Source organism: Bos taurus, chromosome 13 (genome assembly GCF_002263795.3).
Source record: "Bos taurus isolate L1 Dominette 01449 registration number 42190680 breed Hereford chromosome 13, ARS-UCD2.0, whole genome shotgun sequence".
NCBI classification, from domain to species: domain Eukaryota; kingdom Metazoa; phylum Chordata; class Mammalia; order Artiodactyla; family Bovidae; genus Bos; species Bos taurus.
The window spans coordinates 52536517-52558144 of NC_037340.1; the positions used below are offsets into that span (position 1 = coordinate 52536517).

General features: G+C 44.6%; 1 protein-coding gene across 2 annotated transcripts in view; it reads right to left on the reverse strand.

Annotated features, from left to right (window-relative positions):
• Nucleotides 1-1324: 1324 nt before the first annotated feature.
• The window catches only part of TMC2 (transmembrane channel like 2), a 103119-nt gene continuing 82815 nt past the window's right edge, over nucleotides 1325-21628 (reverse strand). The window contains exons 14-19 of one of the 2 annotated variants that reach the window (XM_059892579.1): nucleotides 20906-20973; nucleotides 19664-19903; nucleotides 10695-10820; nucleotides 7300-7378; nucleotides 5583-5694; nucleotides 1325-2875 (exon numbers count right to left, since the gene is read on the reverse strand). In XM_059892579.1, the coding sequence (XP_059748562.1) occupies nucleotides 2658-2875; nucleotides 5583-5694; nucleotides 7300-7378; nucleotides 10695-10820; nucleotides 19664-19903; nucleotides 20906-20973 (843 nt within the window). In that variant the 3' untranslated portion in view covers nucleotides 1325-2657. The remainder of the gene's footprint in view (nucleotides 2876-5582; nucleotides 5695-7299; nucleotides 7379-10694; nucleotides 10821-19663; nucleotides 19904-20905; nucleotides 20974-21628) is intronic. The other variant, NM_001113766.2, reaches the window with a different exon arrangement.

Consider the following 21628-nt stretch of genomic DNA (forward strand, 5'->3'; position numbering starts at 1 on the left):
CTATCCACTCCAGTGAAAAGCAGAGATAGTGCTTTGCCAACAAAGGTCTGTATAGTCAAAGCTATGGTTTTTCCAGTAGTCGCGTATGGATGTGAGAGTTGGACCATAAAGAAAGCTGTGCGCCTAAGAATTGATGCTTTCAAACTGTGGTGCTTGAGAAGACTCTTGAGAGCCCCTTGGACAGCAAAGAATCAAAGCAGTCAGTGCTAAAGGAAAACAGCCCTGAATAATCATTGAAAGGACTGATGCTGAAGCTGAAGCTTCAGTACTTTGGCCACCTGATGCAAAGAGCCAGCTCACTGGAAAAGAGCCTGACGCTGGGAAAGATTGTGGGCAGGAGGAGAAGGGGGTGACAGAGGATGAGGTGGTTGGATGGCATCACCGACTTAATGAACATGAGTTTGAGCAAACTCTGGGAGATAGTGAAGGACAGGGAAGCCTGGTGTGCTGAAGTCCATGGGGTCACAGAGAATGGGGCACCACTTAGTGATTGAACAGCAACAAAATTCAAATCATTCTTAGGTGAATTGAGGAAAGAAAGAGGAAGGAAAGAAAGGAAAGAGGGAAGGAAGGAAGGGTGCTCTTCATGCTTGATGATCCCTAGGCTGATAACTGAAGCTTTAAGATGGAATGAGCTGGAAGATCAGCCCTGAGAAGGCAGAGATGAAACTCCCCTCACACCGTTTTCTAATGAAATGTCCCAGCTATAAAGTCACACCAGATGAACATCCCTTCTCTCTTACCCATGCCTTCTTCCTCTACCCATCTCCCTAGATCATTAGAAGTTTCCTTTTGCTTGATGATCCCAGGATCTACCATTAACAAATCCACTGATGGATCTTTCAGAAAAGCTTCAGTGTTTTCATGACAGAGATCTGGTAACCATTTAAATTAAGAAACCTGTTAAAATGTGTCCAAAAATTCTTTGACCACTCTTCATTCAAGAGCTGGAGCCTAATTTCCATCTCTGAGTGTAAGCTAGACTTAGTGACTCTGTTCTAATGAACAGAAACTGGTGGGGTTGACAGTGTAACTTTTGAGAACAGGTTATAAGAGGTGTGGCTTCCTCCTTGCTGTCAGATCACTGGGGGGAAGTGAGCTGCTGTGTGTGAGGATACCTAAGCAGCCCTATGGAGAGGTCAGTGTAGAGAGTAAGCAAGTCTGTGGATGGCCAGCAAGGATCCCTCCTGCTAGCAGCCACGAGTGAGCCACTTGTGAATGTATCTTCCAGCTCCTGACAAATGTTCTGATGACTGAAGCCCTGCCTCAGATTGTGACTGCAATGTGCAGAACCAGAATTTCCTGGTGAAGCCAATCCCAAATTCTTGATCCACAGAAACTGTGAGATAACAAACGTTTACTGTTTTAAGCTGTTAAGTTTGGGCGATAATTTATTATGTAACAATAGATAACATACATTCCTTCACATACAGTTATGTGTCATCAGAGCAGGATAATTTGTATTTGTGGTGGGTGAGTAGGGATATTGGTCAGCCTTGGAAGCCTGAGGGTAACCCTCTGGGAGTCCTGGACTGAGACTGGCACCCTGCTGATACTTGTCCCATGCTGGCAAGGCCTCCTCAGTGGTCTGGCCTCCAGGGCTGATGCCCCCACAGGACTTTTGCACAGAACCGGGATGTGACATGCAGGATGTGATCACCAGAGACAAGGCTCTGCACTGTACTCTTTGCAGAACTCCGCCCCCTCTCCCCCCCCAAACCCTTTATAGTAAACAATCATTCATTTTAGTATTTTTTGCATGAGAAAGATTTTTCTGCCCTGAGCAGTATTTTGTTTCCTTCACCAGGTCTTCCCTGATGGCTCAGAATGTAAATAATTCATCTACAATGCAGGAGGCCCAGGTTTGATCTCTGGGTCAGGAAGATCCTCTGGAGAAGGAAATGGCAACCCACTCCAGTATTCTTGCCTGGAGAATTCCATGGACAGAGAAGCCTGGTGGGCCACAGTCCATGGGGTCTTGAGTCAGACACGACTGAGTGACTAACACTCTCAGTTAGGTCAGAGGAACCATGCTGCTCTCTCTTTGCCTTGCTGCCAGGGAGGCTCCAGTGCCCTTTTGATGCTTGATGGCATCAGCTCTCCTCCAGCTGGTTTCTGGAGAATCACCATCTTCCCACTCACCAAGGCTGGACTTCATTTTACTTTTATTTTCATTGGCTTCTTGAACCTTTTGTTTACACTGCATCACCCCCTTTGGAAGGAAGTGGTTGGTGGTCAGGAACATGTGTCCCTCTGCAACCTGTTACCAGTTGGTGGAGCTGGTAGAAACCTGTCCCCAAGTGGGCTCCATGCAAAAAGTCTATGATGGTGATCATGGCCCTGCACCTGCTCCCGAGTCTGGAGCTGAGGGAATCTGCTGTGAGTGCAGGGTCCAGAGCTGCCTGAGCCAAGACTCTGGGATGGATAGTTAGTGGGGGGAAGGCTCAGCTCTCCTAAGAGGTGGATGAAGCCATCGTCCTCTTTTGGTAGCTAACAAGAGCCTGAGACTGAGTAATCAAAGTTCCCACATTCAGTGAGAGTAGAGAGAACATGCATGTGTACTAGAGAAGAGAGGAAGAGAGACTGATTTGGGGGGTGGGGTGAGTTGGTGGGGTCTGAGGATCAGCCCCAGGACCATGCTCCATTAGTCCCAGCTGTCAGTGGGGTGGTCTCCAGGCCCGCTTTCCAGAGGTTGACCTCCAAGGATGAGCCTGAGGCCGGGCTTGGCCAGAGTCTGGTCTGACACCAGGGGCCCGAGATACAGGGAGGTGCTGGGAGGCAGGCAGCACAGTCTTGCCGGCAGAACTGGAGGCCCCAGGGCCCTGCGCCTTCTGGTCCAGGGTCAGGCTTTGGCTAGCAGAGTGATGGGCAGTCCCTGGAAATGAACAAGACAAGAATGAGGATATAGGAGATTTCCCTACAGTGTCCTGGTGTGGAATTGGAGTTCTCGGAAGCTGCCCCGTGCTTTAGGTGGATTCCAGTCCTATTTGGTGATGTGAGAATAGTTGAATCACCCTTTGGGCACCTGGGGGCACCTTGGCCCATTCTTGGTATAAACAGCTGTGTTGGAGGAGTGTGATCTGCTAGATAGGGAGCTAGATTTTGAATGCTGGCCTTAAGCTAGACTCTCTGAGCCTGGTTTTGTTGAGAATAAAATCGGAGCTATAATAACAGCTCACAAATGGCTACCAGGGTCAAATATGATGATAGAAAGGGTTGTGGAAACTGGATCAACCCCAGGACAGTGCCTTGCTAGTCAGATCCATTTCCAGCCCTTTGACCTACTTGTTTCCTTCCTTTCCCTAACTCCGAGTTGGGGAAAATTACTGGCTTGTTCTTCACCAAACCCAGTTCCAGGACGGAAATAGACTAAATTTCCATTGTGGATAGTATGGCCTGTGGCTGAAGTCCAGGCTTTGATGGGCACTGTATCCATGTGTGACCTCTAGGCTCCTCCCACTCCCAGCCTGATGCAGGTATAGTCACAGGATGAACAGAGCCAGGCTTCCCCACATCACTACTTGGGAGGAGAGTGGCCATCAAGTGGAAATACCCAATTTGGGCTTTATAGAGTGAGAAATTTTTATTGTGTTTGAGTCATTAGCTGTTTTAGGCCTGCTTGTTAGAGCAGTGTCATATTAGTGAATACTTCAAGAAAGAGAGGGCTTCCCTGGTGGCTCAGATGGTAAAGAATCTGTAGTGTGGGAGACCCAGGTTCAATCCCTGGATTGGGAAGATTCTCTGGAGAAGGAAATGACAAGAGAAGTTAAATGAAGGCAGCAATAGCTGCTGTTGGGAGTTTTCCAGGTGAAAGTTTAACACTCCTCAGTTTCCCCCAACATCCTAGTCCCACTGATGTGTTCTGATAGCCCATTCATTAAAAAAAAAAAAACAAACACTGCAATATTGATTTAATTAGCATAAAATCAAAAGAGCTTCAGATCTGTAATAAAAAATTCAAATTTGGAGAGGAGCAAACTTTAGAACAGCAGCCAGTAAAGAAAGTAGAGGAAGGGAGTGGATAAGGGGCACAGGAACCTTGGTACTATGGGGCCATGAAGGGACCACTGTCAAACCAACGTTAGTTTCTTGCTTTCTCATGGAAAATGTTTTATAAACCTATTTTTTCTCTTCCATTGATGTTCAAATACATGCACTCCATTTTTTGTCTTTTTTTTTGTTGGTGATACAGCAACATAATATCGCATTTATTCCATTTCCTACCCCTTGTGAAAAAAATCAGGTGAACTCAAACACTTTCTTCAGCTCCATGATAAATACCAACCACTCGCTCTGTGGCATTTCATCTCTGAACCAGCCTTCCGAGCTGTGGACGGACTGCAGCTGATCTTGCTAAGAGGGCTGTAGCTTTGAAATGCCTTCCATACATTTTTGAGACTCACCAGGAATAGGTTCTGTGTTCACACAGACTTCTTGTCCTCTTTTTGCAACCCCCATTTGTTCATGGCTTATTTTAATAACCTGTTGCTATTCCAATATCAATGAGCATTTGCTAGGAATATCCACACAGGTGCCCTTTTTCCTCCTGACTTGCTTCTACAGTCACTCTCTGCACTATTGCATCTGGGGAACTGAGGGTTTTCACCTTCGGGGAAATACCACTGTGGGATTAGATTCTTGGTTATGTTTCCTGAAGTCTTGCCTATACGTTATAAAGGCATCAAATAAATGGCAAGTAATTTCCGTACTATAAATTCTAACTCCTAAACTCTCAGCCATTTCTTGTGCATCTCATTGAGTTTCCACATGAAAGGTCAAAATTGCTGCATGCTGATACTTAAATTTTGATACAGGGACAATCCTTGGAAAACAAGAACAGCTCAGAGACGGTCTCCTTCAGTTTGCTTTCCTCACTGCGGAAGCAGAGGTGGTCTGTGATGACTCCCCTCTGAAGCTCTGTCACAACTTTGGAATGTGTGTGGCCCTTCCTCACCATGTAATTCTAGCTGTTCTAGTGCTTCTTGTCTTTTAAGAGAAAATGAATTGGTTCTGGTGGGAGTAGCAGCAGCTAGATACAAATGTCCCTATTTCTTCTCTTTAAAAAACCACTCAATACAGCGCAGAAAACAAGTAGCTCCTCCATCCCTGGCAGCTGCCAACCTCAGGGCATCTTAAAGGGATCTGGGTGGGACACCAGGCATGCTCTTACAGTGGTTTAAGTAGCCAGATACTAAGAGGATATGACATGGGAAATGATGGATCTGGAGTGAGATGAAGGCAAAGTCACTTCAGAAATGAAGAACGATCACCATAGAAAATGTGGCACAAGACTCAGGATAGAAATGAGGGAAACAACCCTGGTATTTCCCCATTTTACAGACATTCCTCCTCCCACTGGTTCCAGGAAGTCTGTAAGCCCTTCACATGCATAATCCCACCTCATTTGCACCACCCTGTGAGGTTACCTATGATTTACTCTTGCTTCTATTTGCCCAACTTCATACAGCTAGTTAGTAGTTGTCAGAATTCTGACTTCAGTCCCACATGCATCTGATTTCATAGCATTTGCTCTTTTCACTTTCCATGTCGCCTTGTAAAAATCATCGTGAAATAGAATATACCTTCTTTGGTGAGCTGGGTGTCATTTTTGGAGTTGTTTTTATCCGTGTCCTCTGAATCTCTGGCTGTGGCTCTGCCTTTGACAGATTTATGGCTCTTTTCAACTTCACGGAGCTGCAGAGAAAAAATGAATGGTTGGTCCTGGCCAGGGAAATGGGTGTTTTGAGTTTCGGACCCCAGGATGGTGAGATCCAGAGGGGAGCCACCTTAAATCACTGGTTCTTGTTCTCACCACTGGTCAGAGAGGGCACCCCAGGACTCAGGTTTGCATAGCATTTGAAGGAACATCTGGCTAGGGGAAGACACCCTCAGCCAATCCTGTATTTCAGTGGTTTTCTACACCTGGGCAGGAGGACAGTGAGAGTGGCAGAAGGAAGTGTGGGTGGGGAACTGGCAGCGAGGCTGACGAGATTAGTTCCAGAAGAGAGGGTGAGAAAGCAAGGACAGGGCTTAGGGAGGGTTGGGGTCCAGCTTTTTCCACATTAAAGAGGTGGGGGTGGGTGTTGTGAGAGCAGGAGAGGAGTCAGGGTGTCATGGGATGTTGAGAGAGGCTGTGCTTGTGTGGAGGGGACTTACAGAGGCTCCTTAGGCCATGGGGCACAAGCACTATGTCATTCTGACAATGCTGTTTTCTTTAGTATTTCTAGTACTCGTTTTGAAGAAGGAATTCATAGGGCCTGGACTCCATCTTAGGCCTGTTCATGCTGATCATGCTCGGCCACCTTTCCAATGGACTCTGAACTCTGTGTTTAGTGCCTATGAAAACAACAACCGAAGGATAAGGCCCCTCCAGACCGGGGAACCTTGAAGATCGTATCTGGGTTACTCATCGCCTAAGAGTAAACATACACTAATCACCCCTTCCTCCAGACAGGCCATAAATTTTTCCGTATCAATCGGAGTGTAACCTTGGGTTTATTGATTATTGGCTAATTGTTTGACTGTTTGAGCACGTGAGCACATAGTATGTGAACGATGGGGTTATTGGGATTGTATTTTCCTTGGTTTATGTAAGTCTCAAGGAATTTGGAGTGGTGGGTTCAGACACATACACATGGGGTACAAAAGATTTTCACAAATGCTGGTCGGGGTCCTTGGCTAAGAGGAGACTCTGCCTTGGGCCCGCCGGTGTAATAAACTGCACTCCACTATCTGCATTGTCCTGAGTGAGTATGTTTCCTGGAACGTGTGGCTACAACAGTTTTAATCAGTAGGAGTTATTGTGGGTACTAGTTTTATTATGTTTGAACACCGGTTTAACCCATTGACTTTTCCTGTTCTTTAGCAACTGCTCAAAATCTAAGTCGTTACTGTTGAAAGAAAGTGAAGTGGTTCAGTCATGTCCGACTCTTTGCGACCCTATGGACTATTGCGTGCCAGGCTCCTCCATCTGTGGGATTTTTCAGGCAAGAATACTGGAATGGGTGGCTATTTCCTTCTCCAGGGTATTGTCCCAACCCAGGGATCAAACCCCAGTCTCCCGCATTGCACCCAGACTTTACCATCTGACCCACCAGGGGATTACTATTATGTATTCCCAAATACCCTCAGAATATAAATGGGTGTCACTGAATCTCTCAAGGCTACTTCCTACCATACAGATAACTTGGGGTTTGGTTTAGGAGAAGGCATTTAAAGAATACAACTTGGCTCAAAAGGTGAATTAGCAAAAGCCAAAAACACAACATTTTGTTTAATGAAAACTCCCGACAGACTTACCGCTTGGATTTTCTTTCTCAGCTGGGCATTTGCTCGAGAAAGGCTTTTGGAAACTGAGTTCAAGTAGTAGATGGCCAGGCTGCAAGAGAAAAGAATGCTCCAGGGGTACTGTGATCTTGGAAGATGATGAGAGCTGGACACCTTACCTAGGAATCATAGCTGGCTTCCGGGAATAGGTGACCTACTTTGTCTCTGGGCAGGGTGGTGGGAAGTCTAACCATCCTAAGTTCCCCGCCTAATATCAAGAAGGTCTTAGATATCCCTGTTCTCTCTATTTTATTGAACACATTTTTAGTTCTCTGAGTGTTTAATAAAGGTTAGCTAGAGGAATCAGTCCCCTTCTTGGAAATCTGAAGAGGCAGGGCAGAGGCAGGGCAGAGGCAGTGTTTCTTGTCTGCAGGAGCAGCCTGGGTACCAGGCTCTGTGCCATGTGGATCCCACTCCACATCTCCATGGTTTTGCTGAAACCCTGTAAGAAGAAATGATGACTTCCATCTTTAAGGGTCAGCATCCCGGAATGCAGAGAGTTAAGTCATTTGCCCAAGGCCACCTTATCTGTTAGCACTTGTCAGAGGCCAAATTTGATGCCAAAGCCCTTTCCACAATCTTCACATGCAGAGGGAGGAGAGAGAGGTGCTAGGTGACCTGCTCCAAGTTTGCCTAGAAACACAAGTGCATAGACCCTGAAGGCCCTCCCCCAGGGTACACGGACAGGAATGTCTGTCCTGGACTTGTGGTTTTCAGAGGCCAGCCCCCGCTGGCTGACTGGGTGTCCTTAAAGCTGTAGCCTGGTTTCTCTTTCATGGGACCTGGGATTTGGGGTTATGACCTGGATGTACCACTTGAGAGTGAGGGGCCACAAAAGCCTGGGATGCCTCCTGGAGTAGGTGCTCTGACAGCTTGTCCTTATCTGTTTCTTTTCTTCCTGCATTTCAAGCCTCAGCTGCCCAGCTTGGGTCATCTGATCCTTGCCCTGGGGCCACCCTGAGTCACTTCAGCGGGGTCCAAGAGCTCTCTTGCAGGCAGAAGGGAGGAACTACTTTGCCTTTGGCAGAGTATAGGTCAGAGGTGTCCTGTGAGCCTCCTAAAGCAAAGACTCAGAGGACTATGGGTGATGAGAGGCCAAAGGGAGGACAAGTGAAGGGACCACCATCTGTCGGGAAGGCGCCCAGCCTGCTCTCCTAATTCACAGCCCATTCTTTAGGGAGGAGCTGGAGATGAGAGATGATAAAATGCTCCTCGGTGGCTGTTTCTTTTGAGGCTGTTTCCAAGCTTAGCGTTTCCCTGTGCAGCCTGCAAGGTCGGGTTTGGCATTTGGGTTGCAGCATTTCCTCAGGTGGTGGTCACGACCATGTCAACCTTCCCTCACATTCAGACTAGATGCAGAGGATATTTGAAATCAAGGATGTAAGGAAATATACCTATTTTGGAGAGCAATTCAGCACTGTCTACAAAGATTGAAGAAACACATACCTATGACCCAGCCATTCCACTTCTGGAAGTCTGTTTTAGAGAAAACTCTGTGTACAAGGAGACATATATAAGGAGAGCATTTGCAATAGCAGAAGAGTGGAAACAACCTATCTCTATGCAGAGAAATGGGTAAATTATGGTTTATTCATACAACTGATAAAAGCAGTTTTCACATATTAAGGTTTGGGGAAGTCACTCTGGCTTAAAAAGGAGTTAACTTGAATTTTATGCTAACTGAAATAGCCCGTTTGTGGCCTATGAAACATACACTGTACATCTGCTTTCTTTCTTTGTTTTCTCCTCTTGGCTTATAGGATCTCAGTTCTTGACCCGAGATTGAGCCAGGGCAGTGAAAGTCCAGAGTGTTAACTACTAGGCCACCAGGGGATTCCTAGATCAGCTTTAATTATGAAAGAAAAGCGTGCATTGACTAGAAGTAAAGAATGTCCATGTGAAAAATAAAGATTAAATGTCTCCTTTCCTAGGATTCCAATTCCAGTCCTTCTTCGATGATAAGACTCTCTTCCCAGGTGCCAAGGCCATACCAACTCATTGTGTATGTGCTGATCTATTTCTTTTTTTTTTTGAAACCTTGAAGGAATGTATCCCTGATTTGTTTAATGTTCTTTGTTCTGACAAGATATAAAACTGTGCTGAAAACCAGGATTCTCTGGAGCAGCTTCTCAGAGTTATCTAAGAGGCTGTCTTCCAGGATATAGTCTTCAGTTTGGCTCAAATAAAATCCTTTTCTCTTCCTATTATAGATTGTTTATTGATTATTTTTGAGACACAGTGGAACACAGAAGAGTCATTAAAATGTGTGTTCATGTATCCACATGAGAAAGTCCCCCAAACATAATGTGAGTGAGGGAAGCTATGTAGTCTGAACCAGTCATGAAAAATTTTATAACTCAGAAGCAATAGTACATGCATGTGATTAAATGGTTCAGATTGAAAATGATTAAAATTAATCCAAATAGCGGTTACCTTTGGAGAGGGAGGGAGAGAGAAAATTAGGTGGGCTTGACGTGGACTGTTTATTTCTTTTAAAAAGAGGCCAATCGGAAGCAAATATTGCTAAATGTTAACATCTGCTTAATCTTGTGGTCTTGCACATGATTGTCTGTATATGTCTGTACGTTGGGAATATTTCATACTGCCCTCTTCCTTCCTTGAACATTCATTGCCTTCTGTGCCCCAGCCATGGAGCTGGTACTGGGCACACAGAGATCACCAAGCCCACTCACAGGTTCGGTCTGTGAGGATGATGGTGACAAATGTAGCAAATGCGCTCATGTACAGGGTGCTCTGCAGAGAAATCCCGTGAGCCCAGCCAGGCACAGGCTGCATCAGCCTCGGCTTTCTTGAGGGGTGGGTCTTTGATATTTCTGGTGGACGTTTTGGAGAGAGCTGTAGCTGCTGCCAGACTCCCCTTATCCTTGGGCCCTGTCTTCAGTGTGTTCCCTGAAAGACATACATTGCCAGTGCCTGATGCCTCCTCTCCAGCCTGCATAGAAATCATTCTGCCCATGGATGCCGCTGGCCCAAACTGCTGGGGAGTTAACCAACACCTCTCCCCTGCCACATCCAGCAGCGCTCAACCCGTGATGGATGGGAACTGACCTAAAATGTCCCAATCTTTCACCCTTGAGCAGGATAACTCAGAGGCACACTGTTTCCCAGAGCTTCCATCAGGATTAAAGTCACTGCAGGAGTTAGAATGCACCTTCCTGTCCCTTCTCTGTCTTATGTCCCTACACACACTGCCCCCTCCAAGAAACTGCTTGCACTTAAATCCTTGTCTGAGGATCTACTTCTGGGAAATCTAGATTGAGAGGGCAAGAAAGAAGGACCTGCCAAGGAAGTCTCAACTGCAAGGGGAGGTCTCCATGAGGCAGGGCCATGGCTCCTGGCTAACTTACAACATCAGCAGGATGGCTGGAATGATCAGGCCTGGATTGGCGAGGAAGGCAAAGATCTTGCCCAGGAAGGTTGGGAAATCATTTTCAACTGTCTCTTGGATGACGTCATACATTCTGTTTTTCCCACTGGAAAGAGGAGAGGATACATTATAGCATATTTCTTAGCTCATATGGCATGAATGACTGTGTCCATACCTGGAGGGTCCAAGCCGCCACTCACCACTGCTCTCCTGGAAGAACAGAGCTCTTCTGCACAGGGACTGCAGTGAATTGACACAGACACCAGTATGTATGAAACATAACTAATGAGAACCTACTGTGTGACACAGGGAACTCTGCTCTATGCTCTGTGGTGACCTAAATGGGAAGGAAATCCAAAAAAGAGGAAATACATGTATACAAACAGCTGATTCACTTTGCTATACAGCAGAAAATAACACAACATTATAGTCCAATTAAAGTTGAAAAAAGGAAAAAAGCTCCACGAGGGGATGTCCTGTAGGTGAGAGAGGGCTGCCCCAGCATCCTGACTCCCCAGCCCACCATGCCTCATGATCTCTCAGCTACCTTGGTTTCCTGTGCCTGGCCCCTTCCTTGGCAAGATGAAAATGTTTGTTTTTTTCCTTATGTACTCTCATGGGAGAAAATGGTCTGTGATGTGGCTTAGAGACCAACATGGAGCTTCCTCTGGGCCCCTGGACTTGGGGGCAGCTCTCCAGAGACTGATGTGATGGACACCCTCATGGTGACTCAAAGATACCTACAGTTAGTCATCAGGTTGTAATTCCAGGAGACTGATTGCCTAGGGTAGGCTCCTGGACAGTTTACAACAGTAACTTTGATATTCTTTGAATACCTAACAACTATTTTGTAGGCTGCCTTCCATAAATACCCGCCCAGAGATTACTGACTGCTGTTAGCTTTTAATTGGTAGTTTGGTGCCAAGAAATGAAATTTGTGTTTTGAAATTCCTGATTTAAATCCTCATTTCTCCATTTATTAGCTGTGGGACACCACAGACAATTTTCTTACCTTCTGCCTGTATTTATACCCTCACTCTCCCTGGTAGAGCTGTACTGTCCAATGTGACTATTAAAATTAAATTAAAAATTCAATATATTAGTCACACATTTCAATTGCTCAGTAGTCATGTGACTAATAGCTCCTATATTTGAGGAGCTGATGTGGATTTTTTTTCCCCTCATTTAGTTCTATTGGGTAGTGCTGCAGAGATTTGATATCTTTGGGTAAGGTACTGAAAATTTCTCTGCCTTGGTTTCCTCATCTGTATAATATAGTACAGTAATGATATAGTATAATATGGTATTATAAATATAATAACAGCATTTGCCTCAGAAGGTTGTTTAGAGAATATAGACATGAATTCATATGAAATATTGAGGTTGGGGCTGTCAAATTATAAGTGCCCTGCAAAATGTTGCATCTAGAAGCTTTGCTTTGCTCTTATGTGTCAATTAGGACTGGCCAACAAAGGCCCATGAACCAAATTCTGCTTGCTACCTGATATTATAAGGCCTGGGGGCTAAGAATGATTTTTACATTTTTAAATAACAGGAAAAGATCAAAAGAAGAATAATATTTTGAGACTTATAAAAATTCAGTGTCTGTAAATAAGTTTTACTGGCACACAACCATGCTCATTTATTTGTGTATTGTCTGTGGTTTCAAGTGCCATACATATCACCATATTAAGACATTTAATTTATTATTTTTAAAATTACCAGTGCATACCCATTTTCTTGTTTGTAAAAACAAGAAAAGTGGACTTCAAATGGTACGCTTAAGTCACAATAGAGTGTAGATTATTTTGTCATTGAATTATAATGTATTAGATGATGTATCAGTTTTCAGTGATTACTCTATAACAAATTACTACATAGGTGGCTTAAAACAAGACAAACTATTCTCTTACAGTTCTGGAGCCCAAAAAGTCTGAAATGGTTTTACTGGACTGAAACCAAGGTGTTGGCAGGTCTGCTCCCCTTTCAGAGGGAGGCTCTAAGGAAGACTGTTTCCTTTCCTTTTTCAGCTTTTAGAGATTCATTCCTTGCATTCCTAGGCTCATGGCCCCTTTCTGTTTTCAAAGTTAGCAGGATAAAAGCTTCAAATCTCTTCCTGCTTTCAAAGTCACACCACTTACTGATCTTTTATAGTCAAATCTCCCTCTGCCTCCCTCTAATAAGGACACTTGCTATTTAGGGCCCATCAGGGTAATTCAGACAATCTCCCCATCTCAACATCCTTAATCAGATAATCAAAGGCCATTATGATATATAAGGTAACATTCCGGGAATTAGGACCTAGATATTTTGGGGAACCATTATATAACCCACCAGTCTGCTCTCTGGGTTCAAAGATTCATACTCATTCTACCTGCAAAATACATTCACCACCATCTCTACATGGTTTGAAGTCTCAGCTCACCTAAATATCATGGACTCAAAGTCCCAAATCTCATCATCTAAATCAGATGTAGATAAGACTCAAGAGTATGATACATTTTAGGGGCAAAATTCCTTTCTATCTCTAATGAGAGCTGTGAAACTAGAAAGCGAGTTGTACATGCATGCTCAATCACTTCAGTCATGTTATTTACTCCCAAAACACAATGGTGGGCCAGCCAGGATAGCAGTTATAGACATTCCAATTCAAAAAGGAGAAAAAGGAAGGAAGAAAGAAATCACAAGTTCCTAGCAATTTTGAAATCCAATCAGCCAAATTCCATTAGATTTCAAAGACCTGAAAATAATCTTTCCTTGGCTTGACATACCTGCCTGCATGCAGCTCTGCCTTCCAGGTCCAAAACTCTGGCCTTGGAATTATCCTTCCTTTTTCTTGAAGAGTAGCACATGTTTCAGCTAAGGAGATTTAATTAGCCTGTTTACTGTCTGTAGAATATTTGGAGTCCAGCAGCTTCCTTTGTTTTGTCTTTTTTATTCCCCTTTCAGGCCAAGCTGTGTTACTGCTCATAACACATTCTCAAATACCTGGTGGATCTTCTACCCATGTCATGGGAATTCAGTTCACTACACAAGAGAGTCCTACACAGATCATTCCTGGATATTCTATTTCTTCTGCTTCTTCAGGCTTCTGCTGAGATGGTTGAGGGGATCTGAGTTGAACAACCTTCTTTAAAGATTCTTAAAAGAATCCTCTGTGTGAATGAATATTCAGATCTTATGATCCTTTAGAAGTGCTAGCAAAAGGTTGTCCAGCTTCCCCCTTGACTTTCTCCTTAGAGCATGTTTTCCTGACAGAGAATCTGCTCTTCGTGTCTTCTGCAGTCTGACTAGGCTGAGAATTTCTAAAATCATCAAGTCCTGGTTCCTTTTTGCTTATCAGTTCTTTCCTCAATTTATCTCTTTCTTACATTTTAGTATAAATGGCAAGAAGTAACCAGGCTGCACCTTCAACACTGCTCAGAAATATCCTCCTGAGTTGGTGATGGACAGGGAGGCCTGGCGTGCTGCGATTCATGGGGTCGCAAAGAGTCGGACACAACTGAGCGACTGATCTGATCTGATAATATCCAAAATATACGAACAGCTTATAAACTCAACAACAGAAAAACAAACTACTCAGCTGAAAAATGGACAGAGGATCTTAATAAACATTTCTCTAAAGAAGACACACAAATGACCAGTTGGCACATGAAAAGATGCTCACCACCACTAATTATTAGAGAAATGCAAATAAAAACTACAGTAAGGGATTTCCTTGGTGGCTCAGTGGATGGGAATCCACCTGTCAACACAGAGGACACAGGTTCAATCCCTGGTCCAGGAAGATTCCCCTTGCCTGCGAGCAGCTAAGCCGATGCACCACAGCTTCTGAAGCTCGTGTCCCTGGAGCCTGTGCTCTACAACAAGAGGAGCCACCGCAGTGAGAAGCCTGAGCACCGCACCTAGAGAGTAGCTCCCACTCTCAGCAACTAGAGAAAGCCTGCACGCAGCAATGAAGACCCAGCACAAACAAAAATCAAATAAAAAGTTAATTAATTAAAGAAAACTACAATGCGGTACTACCTCACCCTGATCAGAATGGCCATCATGAAAAAGTTTACAAATAAACGCTGGAGAGGGTGTGGAGAAAAGGAAACTCTCCTACACTGTTGGTGGGAATGTAAATTGGTGCAGCTACTATGGAGAACATTATAGAGGTTCCTTAAAATAACCGAAAAAATAGAACTACCATATAACCCAGCAATTCCACTCCTGGGCATATACCTGGACAAAACTGTAATTCAAAAAGATACATGCAGCCCTATGTTCATAGCAGCGCTATTCACAATAGCCAACACATGGGAACAACCTAAGTATCCTCTGACAGATAAATGGATACAGAAGATGTGGTACATACATACAACGGAAAACCACTCAGCCATTAAAGTGAATGAAATAATGCCATGTGGAGCAACATGGACACAATTAGAGATTATCATATTAAGTGAAGTGAGTCAGAAAGAGAAAGAGAAATATCCTATGATATCACTTATATGTGGAATCTAAAACATAACAGAAATGGATTTATCCACAAATCAGAAACAGACTCACAGTCACAGAGAACAGACTTGCAGTTGACAAGGAGCGGGGATTGGGGGACGGATGGATTGGGAGTTTGCGGTTAGGAGATGCAAGCTATTACATTTAGAATGGATAAACAAGGTCCTACTTATAGAACAGGAAGGTATATCCAATCTCCTGGGATAAACTATAATGGAAAAGAATATTTTAAAAAAGAATGTATGCATGTATATAACTACTTTGTTGTATAACAGAAATTGGCACAACATTGAAAATCAACTATACTTCAATTAAAAAACAGAGAAAAATAGTTTTTACTAAGATTGATCTCGAAAAAACATCCTCAGCTAAACATTCAAGTTTATCGTTTACAAATTTATCTTTCCATGTAACGGAAGGACATAGTTTAGCTAAAGCTTTCTGTCTCTATACAACAAGGATCCCCTTTCCTCTAGTTTCCAAATGTTTCTCATTTACCAGTGATGAAGTAATTAAATCGTAGGAGCTAAAGAAATGTATTCAGAGAAAATAAACTTAAAACTTTTAGATTTTCCACCAAGAGCAGCTGCTTGAGGAGTTGAAAATATTGAGAATGATGTCCTATTCAGACACAAGGCAAGTGATCTCAAGTGGTTTACCTTGGCTTTTGATGAGTCAATAGATGTAACTGATACTGATCAGTTATTTATTTGAGGAGTTAATGCCAAGTCTAAGATGACTGGAGAATTAAATCCCATGAATATTCTGTGCAGGACATATATGGGTGAAAGTTTCTCAAAGAAATTGAGAAAACACTAATTTAGTACAACTGAATTGACTGGGATTCAGCACAACTGAAATAAAGGAGAATCTGCTATGATGTGCTACAACTGACAATGGTCAAACTATATACAGTGAAGAAGAAGGCACAACTGAACAAATTAACATAGCTTGTGAAATTTTCAGTTTGTGCAGACTATGGTTATTCTTATTCATCACTAAGTAATTTGCAGAAAACATTTGAATCTATCGTGTACAACTGAATCAACAATGTCAATGGTAAACATTTTCTTTCATGACTTTTAATCATTTTAATATTTGTAAATTTTTATCAGAAATAGAAACAGAATATCCTGACTTGTCCTACTGCACAGCAGTTCAATGGCTTGGCAGTAAAGAAGCTTGTGTCAATTTTTTTTCCTATGGTGGTAGATGTGTTGCCATGTTACTAAAGTGGATCCAGGCAGAAAAGGCAGCAGTCTGGGCAGGACAACTGACTTTTTTTTTTTGGCCGCATGGCCTGTGGGATCCTAGTTCCCCAACCAGGGATTGAATCCACACCCCCTGCAGTGGAAGTGCAGTCTTAACCACTGAACCACCAAGGAATCCCCTAATTTTTGACGATAGAGAATAGCAACTTTGAACTTCTATTGTGTGAAATATCACCTCCTTTCCCTCAGAAGAATTCCATTCTTCTCATGCATAGCCCTGTATTACAAAAATTTATACTCTATTATTATCATATTTTTGTCAATAAAAACTTTGTGGATGTTTGTTCCTCTCCTGTTATATAAGTACCTACATAATAGTCTTGATTTTTGCCTCTTGATCCCCAAAGCCTAAAATATGTACTTTCCGGCTCTAAAAGAAAAAGTTAGCTGATCCCTGGTATAGATAATGCTCACCACCTCGTAGTATTGTTATGACTACCAGCTACCCCAGATTTGGGCAGGACTGAAACTAACAAACTTGTATATATGTCCTACAATGGATTAGCATACTTCTCCTAGTACTTAATAGATAATAGCCCACTAAATCCTTATAGCCACCCTATGAAGGAGGCACTACCATTATTTCCATCTCAGAGATGATGAACTTGCAGTGTAACTTGTTCAAGATGACCCAGCTGGCAAACAACAGACCAGGCTCTAGACTCTATGCTCTAAATCATGGGGGTGGCAATTTTTCTCTGAAAAGATTTTAGACTTTGTGAACCAGGTGGTCTCTGTTGGAACTATTTAAATTCTGCTGTTGTAATTAGAAAGCAGCCATAGATTATATGCAAGGAAATGCATGAGGCTATGTCCCAATAAAACTTTATTTACAAAAACAAGGGGTGGTCTGGATTTGGTCCATGGCTGTAGTTTGCCAATCCTTACTTTTAACTTCATGCTATACAATGCTGTCCACCTCACTCATTTATGTTGCCTGCCTGGATTTGGTCCAAACCCTAAGTCCCTCCCTGGAAAAATGAATTTCTGCAAGGTGAAGGGGCTGGTTTAAGCATTGACCATAAACCAGGTGTTTTCTCCTAGATACTGGGTGTAAACCAGGGAGAAAGGAAGAAAAAGAAAATCATACCTTCATGGAGCTTATGGTCTGGTCGGGGCAACAAATAAGATTAAAAAAGGAAAAAGAGTGGCGTGCTAGATGTTGATGAAGAGATGTGATAATCAGAAGTAATGATAAGGGGTGTGTGTGTGTGTATGTGTGATTTTAGTTACCATTTCTAGGGAAGGCCTCACTGAAAATGAGACCACCGAGTAAAGCTCTGAAACAAGTGGCTTCCCTGATGGCTCAGTTGGTAAAGAATCCCCCTGCAATGCAGGAGACCCTGGTTCAATTTTTGGGTCGGGAAGATCCCCTGGAGAAGGGATAGGCTACCCACTCCAGTATTCTTGGGCTTCCCTTGTGGCTTAGCTGGTAAAGAATCCACCCACAATGTGGGAGACCTGGGTTCAATCCCTGGGTTGGGAAGATCCCCTGGAGAAAGGAAAGGCTATCCACTCCAGTATTCTGGCCTGGAGAATTCCATGGACTGCATAGTCCACGGGGTCACAAAGAGTCGGACAGGACTGAGCAACTTTCACTTTCACTGAAGGAAGTGAGAGAACAGCTGTGATGAATGTTCTAGCTGTTGCTGGGTTTTGATCAGAAGACGGATAGGAAGGAGGTGGCAGCCATATGTTCTCCTGGCTCCATTTTCAGGTCCCTTCCTCTGCCATCTGGGGGTCGGCTGTCAAGGGCCTCAGGAAGCAGATGAAGCAAGAGTGGGGCAGGTGCTGAGGGCCAGACGTGGTGCGGGCCCACTCACTGACCTCCTGCCTGGGACAGGTGGGCGGTTTGGAAAAAGGGGCACCAGAGTTCACTTCCAGAGCCCAGCCTTCCAAACCTTGCTCAGGAAGAAGCCAAAAGAAGCTTCTGCCACTTCTGCCGCTGAGGTTGTCCCTCAGCCTGGCACGTAGGCCTCCTACGGCTCAGTGTGGTGCTCCACTCTGGATTCAGCCCCCCTTTTTCTTCTGTCTGGACCCCTTTTCAGCCCTATCACACTCTGCTGTGAGCCTTCCTGCCAAGAACTCCTCAGAACTCCAGGCCCTTGCTGTGGGGCACAACCACAGGCTTTCTCAACGTCAGTCTGTTATAAACTAAGTTCCAGCTCAGCATTTCCCAAAGCATGTGGACCCACGTTAGCAGGCAGGGCCAGGACTGGAGTGAGGTGGGTGAGGCCTTGGGGTGCACAGTTTAACGAGGTACTGCCCTTGGGGTTGAAAAAGTGCAGGGTGGGCACCTTACTTGCCTCACCCTCCTCCTGGCCCTGGATGGTGTTCTGTGAAGCAAGGGTCTGTGGTTAGTGGGGATAGAGGCACCAGCTTGCACACCATATCTCCCTGCACGTTACTGCAGAGCCTTGAATAAAGGAGTGTGCACTGCGTATTTCTAAGTAAGGAGGTGGCTGATAAGAGGGGCAGCATCCCAAACTCTTGAACCACAGTCTTTTTTTACACAGGAAAGAAAGGGCTTTGTTTTCAGAGGGTGTTGCATTTGGAAGCAGAGCAGTAGATACACATTACCTCTCCATCTACCTCTTTACATAATTATCTCTTTATATACTGTCTCTGAACCTAGTCTGGCCCATAGTGCTCTGTAGAGCATGGGGACCCAGTCAAGAGTCTCGGCAGCTGCTTCACATTTGAATGGCACTTGTAAACGGATGGTCATTTCATTTTCAGAATACTCCCTGTTAACTCATCCTAAGGTAATCCAGGGCAGTAGATTACCCATATGTTAAAAAGTTAGAACTGCACTTTCCAATATGAGTTGGAGAACTATAACCATACCATAACAAATATAGTAGCCATTAGCCACTGCTGGTTATTTACATTAAAATTAATTAAAATGAAATAAAATTAGAACTTGAACTTCTTGGTCCTGATTTCAAGTGCTCCACAGCCAGATGTGGCTGGGGGCTACCATGTTGGATAGCACAGACATAAAACATCTCCATCCTGCAGAAAGCTCTGTTGACAGTGTTAATAACTTGCCCAAAGCTCCACTCCATGGCCTTTTGCAGGCTGATGTGATATCAGAACTGGAATTCTGGGCCTGAGACCTCTGAGCAGACTGCCCCAGGAAAGGAGCTGCTCCCCTCCAACCGAGACTGTGCACCTGAATGGCCCGCAGTCGAAGGAGGGCGGAAGGGACATGATGGTGTAGGCCACGGGCAGGAGGCTGAGGAAGAGCACCAGCAGCAGGAGGCCCATGTAGAAGTTGTTGGAGCGGGAGGCCTTGAACACGCGTTCGTGGGGGACGTTGCTGCTCATCACTGCCCAGCACTGGAAGTACATGGAGGTCAGCAGGCGCAGCACATTAATGCCCACCAGTCCTGGGGCGTAGAAGGAACCCATCCTGGAAGGGCAGAGATGGCACACCTGGTTGACTAGACAGCAGGAGAGGCCAGGGAAAGACGGCAGAAGGAAATGGGGCTGATGGGCTAGGGGCAGGAGGCCTTGCTGCTTTCCCTGTAGGTCCCAAGGGAAGGGATCTCCCACTTAGCCAGGACATTTATCACCAAGCCATAGCCATCCATTCCTCAGGACAGGGATGTTCTAAGCATTACTGGCTTGGGTTCTGGCCAGGATTTTACCACTGCCCCACCTCCAGCCATGAAGCAAATTACATGGCCTCCTGTTACTCTGTGGTCTCCATTAAACTGCGCTGCTGCTCAGAAAAGTATCGGAAGTCCTTAAATTAAAAGAATTGGATATTGGCTTGCAATGAGCCCGTGGAAGCCTTTGCCCAGTTCCCTGGTGGCTCAGATGGTAAAGAAACTGCCTGCAATGCAGGAGACCCAGGTTCAATCCTTGGGTCTGGAAGATCCCCCAGAGAAGGAAATGGCAACCGACTCCAGTATTCTTGCCTGGAGAATCCCATGGACAGAGGAGTCTGGTGGGCTACAGTTCATGGGGTCACAGAGTCGGACATGATTGAGCAACTAACACACTTGAAAGCCTTTGGCTGAAGTCAGGCAGCTTCCTTAGTTCATGTGTCTCCCTCTTTCCTATCTTTCCTCCCCACCACTTCCTCCTGCCTCCCTTTCTTTCTCTTCCTTCCTTCCCATCCTACTTTTTCCTTTTTTCTTTCTTGCTTCTCTCCTCTCTCTTTCCTCCCTCTTCCTTTTTTCCTTCTCTCTCCTTCACTCTTCTCTCCTCTTGCTATGTACATGGTAGCAACAGAGTAGGCCAGACACCATCCTGGTTCAAATCTAGTCCTGCTCAAGTGAAGGAAAGGAGGTCAGAGAGGCCAGATGACTTGCCCAGCTTCTCTCCTGCTGACTGAGAGGCTAAGCCTGGGATTCCAGCTATTTGACTTCCCAGATGAGCTGATGCCCAGAGGAAATGGATAACTCACCAGATCATTCCTTGGTTGAAGATCAAACCAAGCACGTTTCCACTAATATCAAACTCAGCATATGAGGGCTGGAGGGAAAGAGAGAAAGAGGAGAGAGAGAGAAAGTCTGTTAGGTGGTGTCAGCCAGATCCCACCACCAGCCAACCGACCAAGCCACTCCACCCCAAAGAGCCTGCTCTGGTGAGCAGAGAGGAACCTCAGATTCAGGGTTCTATTTCTTTAACATGTTTTCAACTTTTTAAAAAGAGCTTTTTTTTTTTCTTAAGATTTATTTATTATTTATTTATTTTTGGCTGTGCTGGGTCTTCATTGCTGCTCGTGGAGAGCTTGTTGCTGCTCTTCGGTTGTGCCAAGCAGGGGCTACTTTCCAGTTGCAGTGCGCGGGCTTCTCATTGCAGTGGTTTCTCTTGTTGCAGAGCACATGGCTTTGCAATGTGCCTGGGCTTTGGTGGTTGCAGCTCACAGGCTCAGTAGAGAACAGGTTCAATACTTGTGGTTGAACCACGGGCTTAGTTGTCCCGTGGCATGTGGGATCTGCCCGGACTAGGGATTGAAACTGTGGTCCTGAACTGGCAGGCAGATTCCTTACCATTGAGCCAACAGGGAAGCCCCTAAAAAGAGTTTTAAATTTCTCAAACTTGAAGCATTCTTCAATGTCTTCTTCAATTTAAAAAATGAGATTTATTTTTTTGGAAAATCCATGGTGGTCCAGGGATTAGGGCT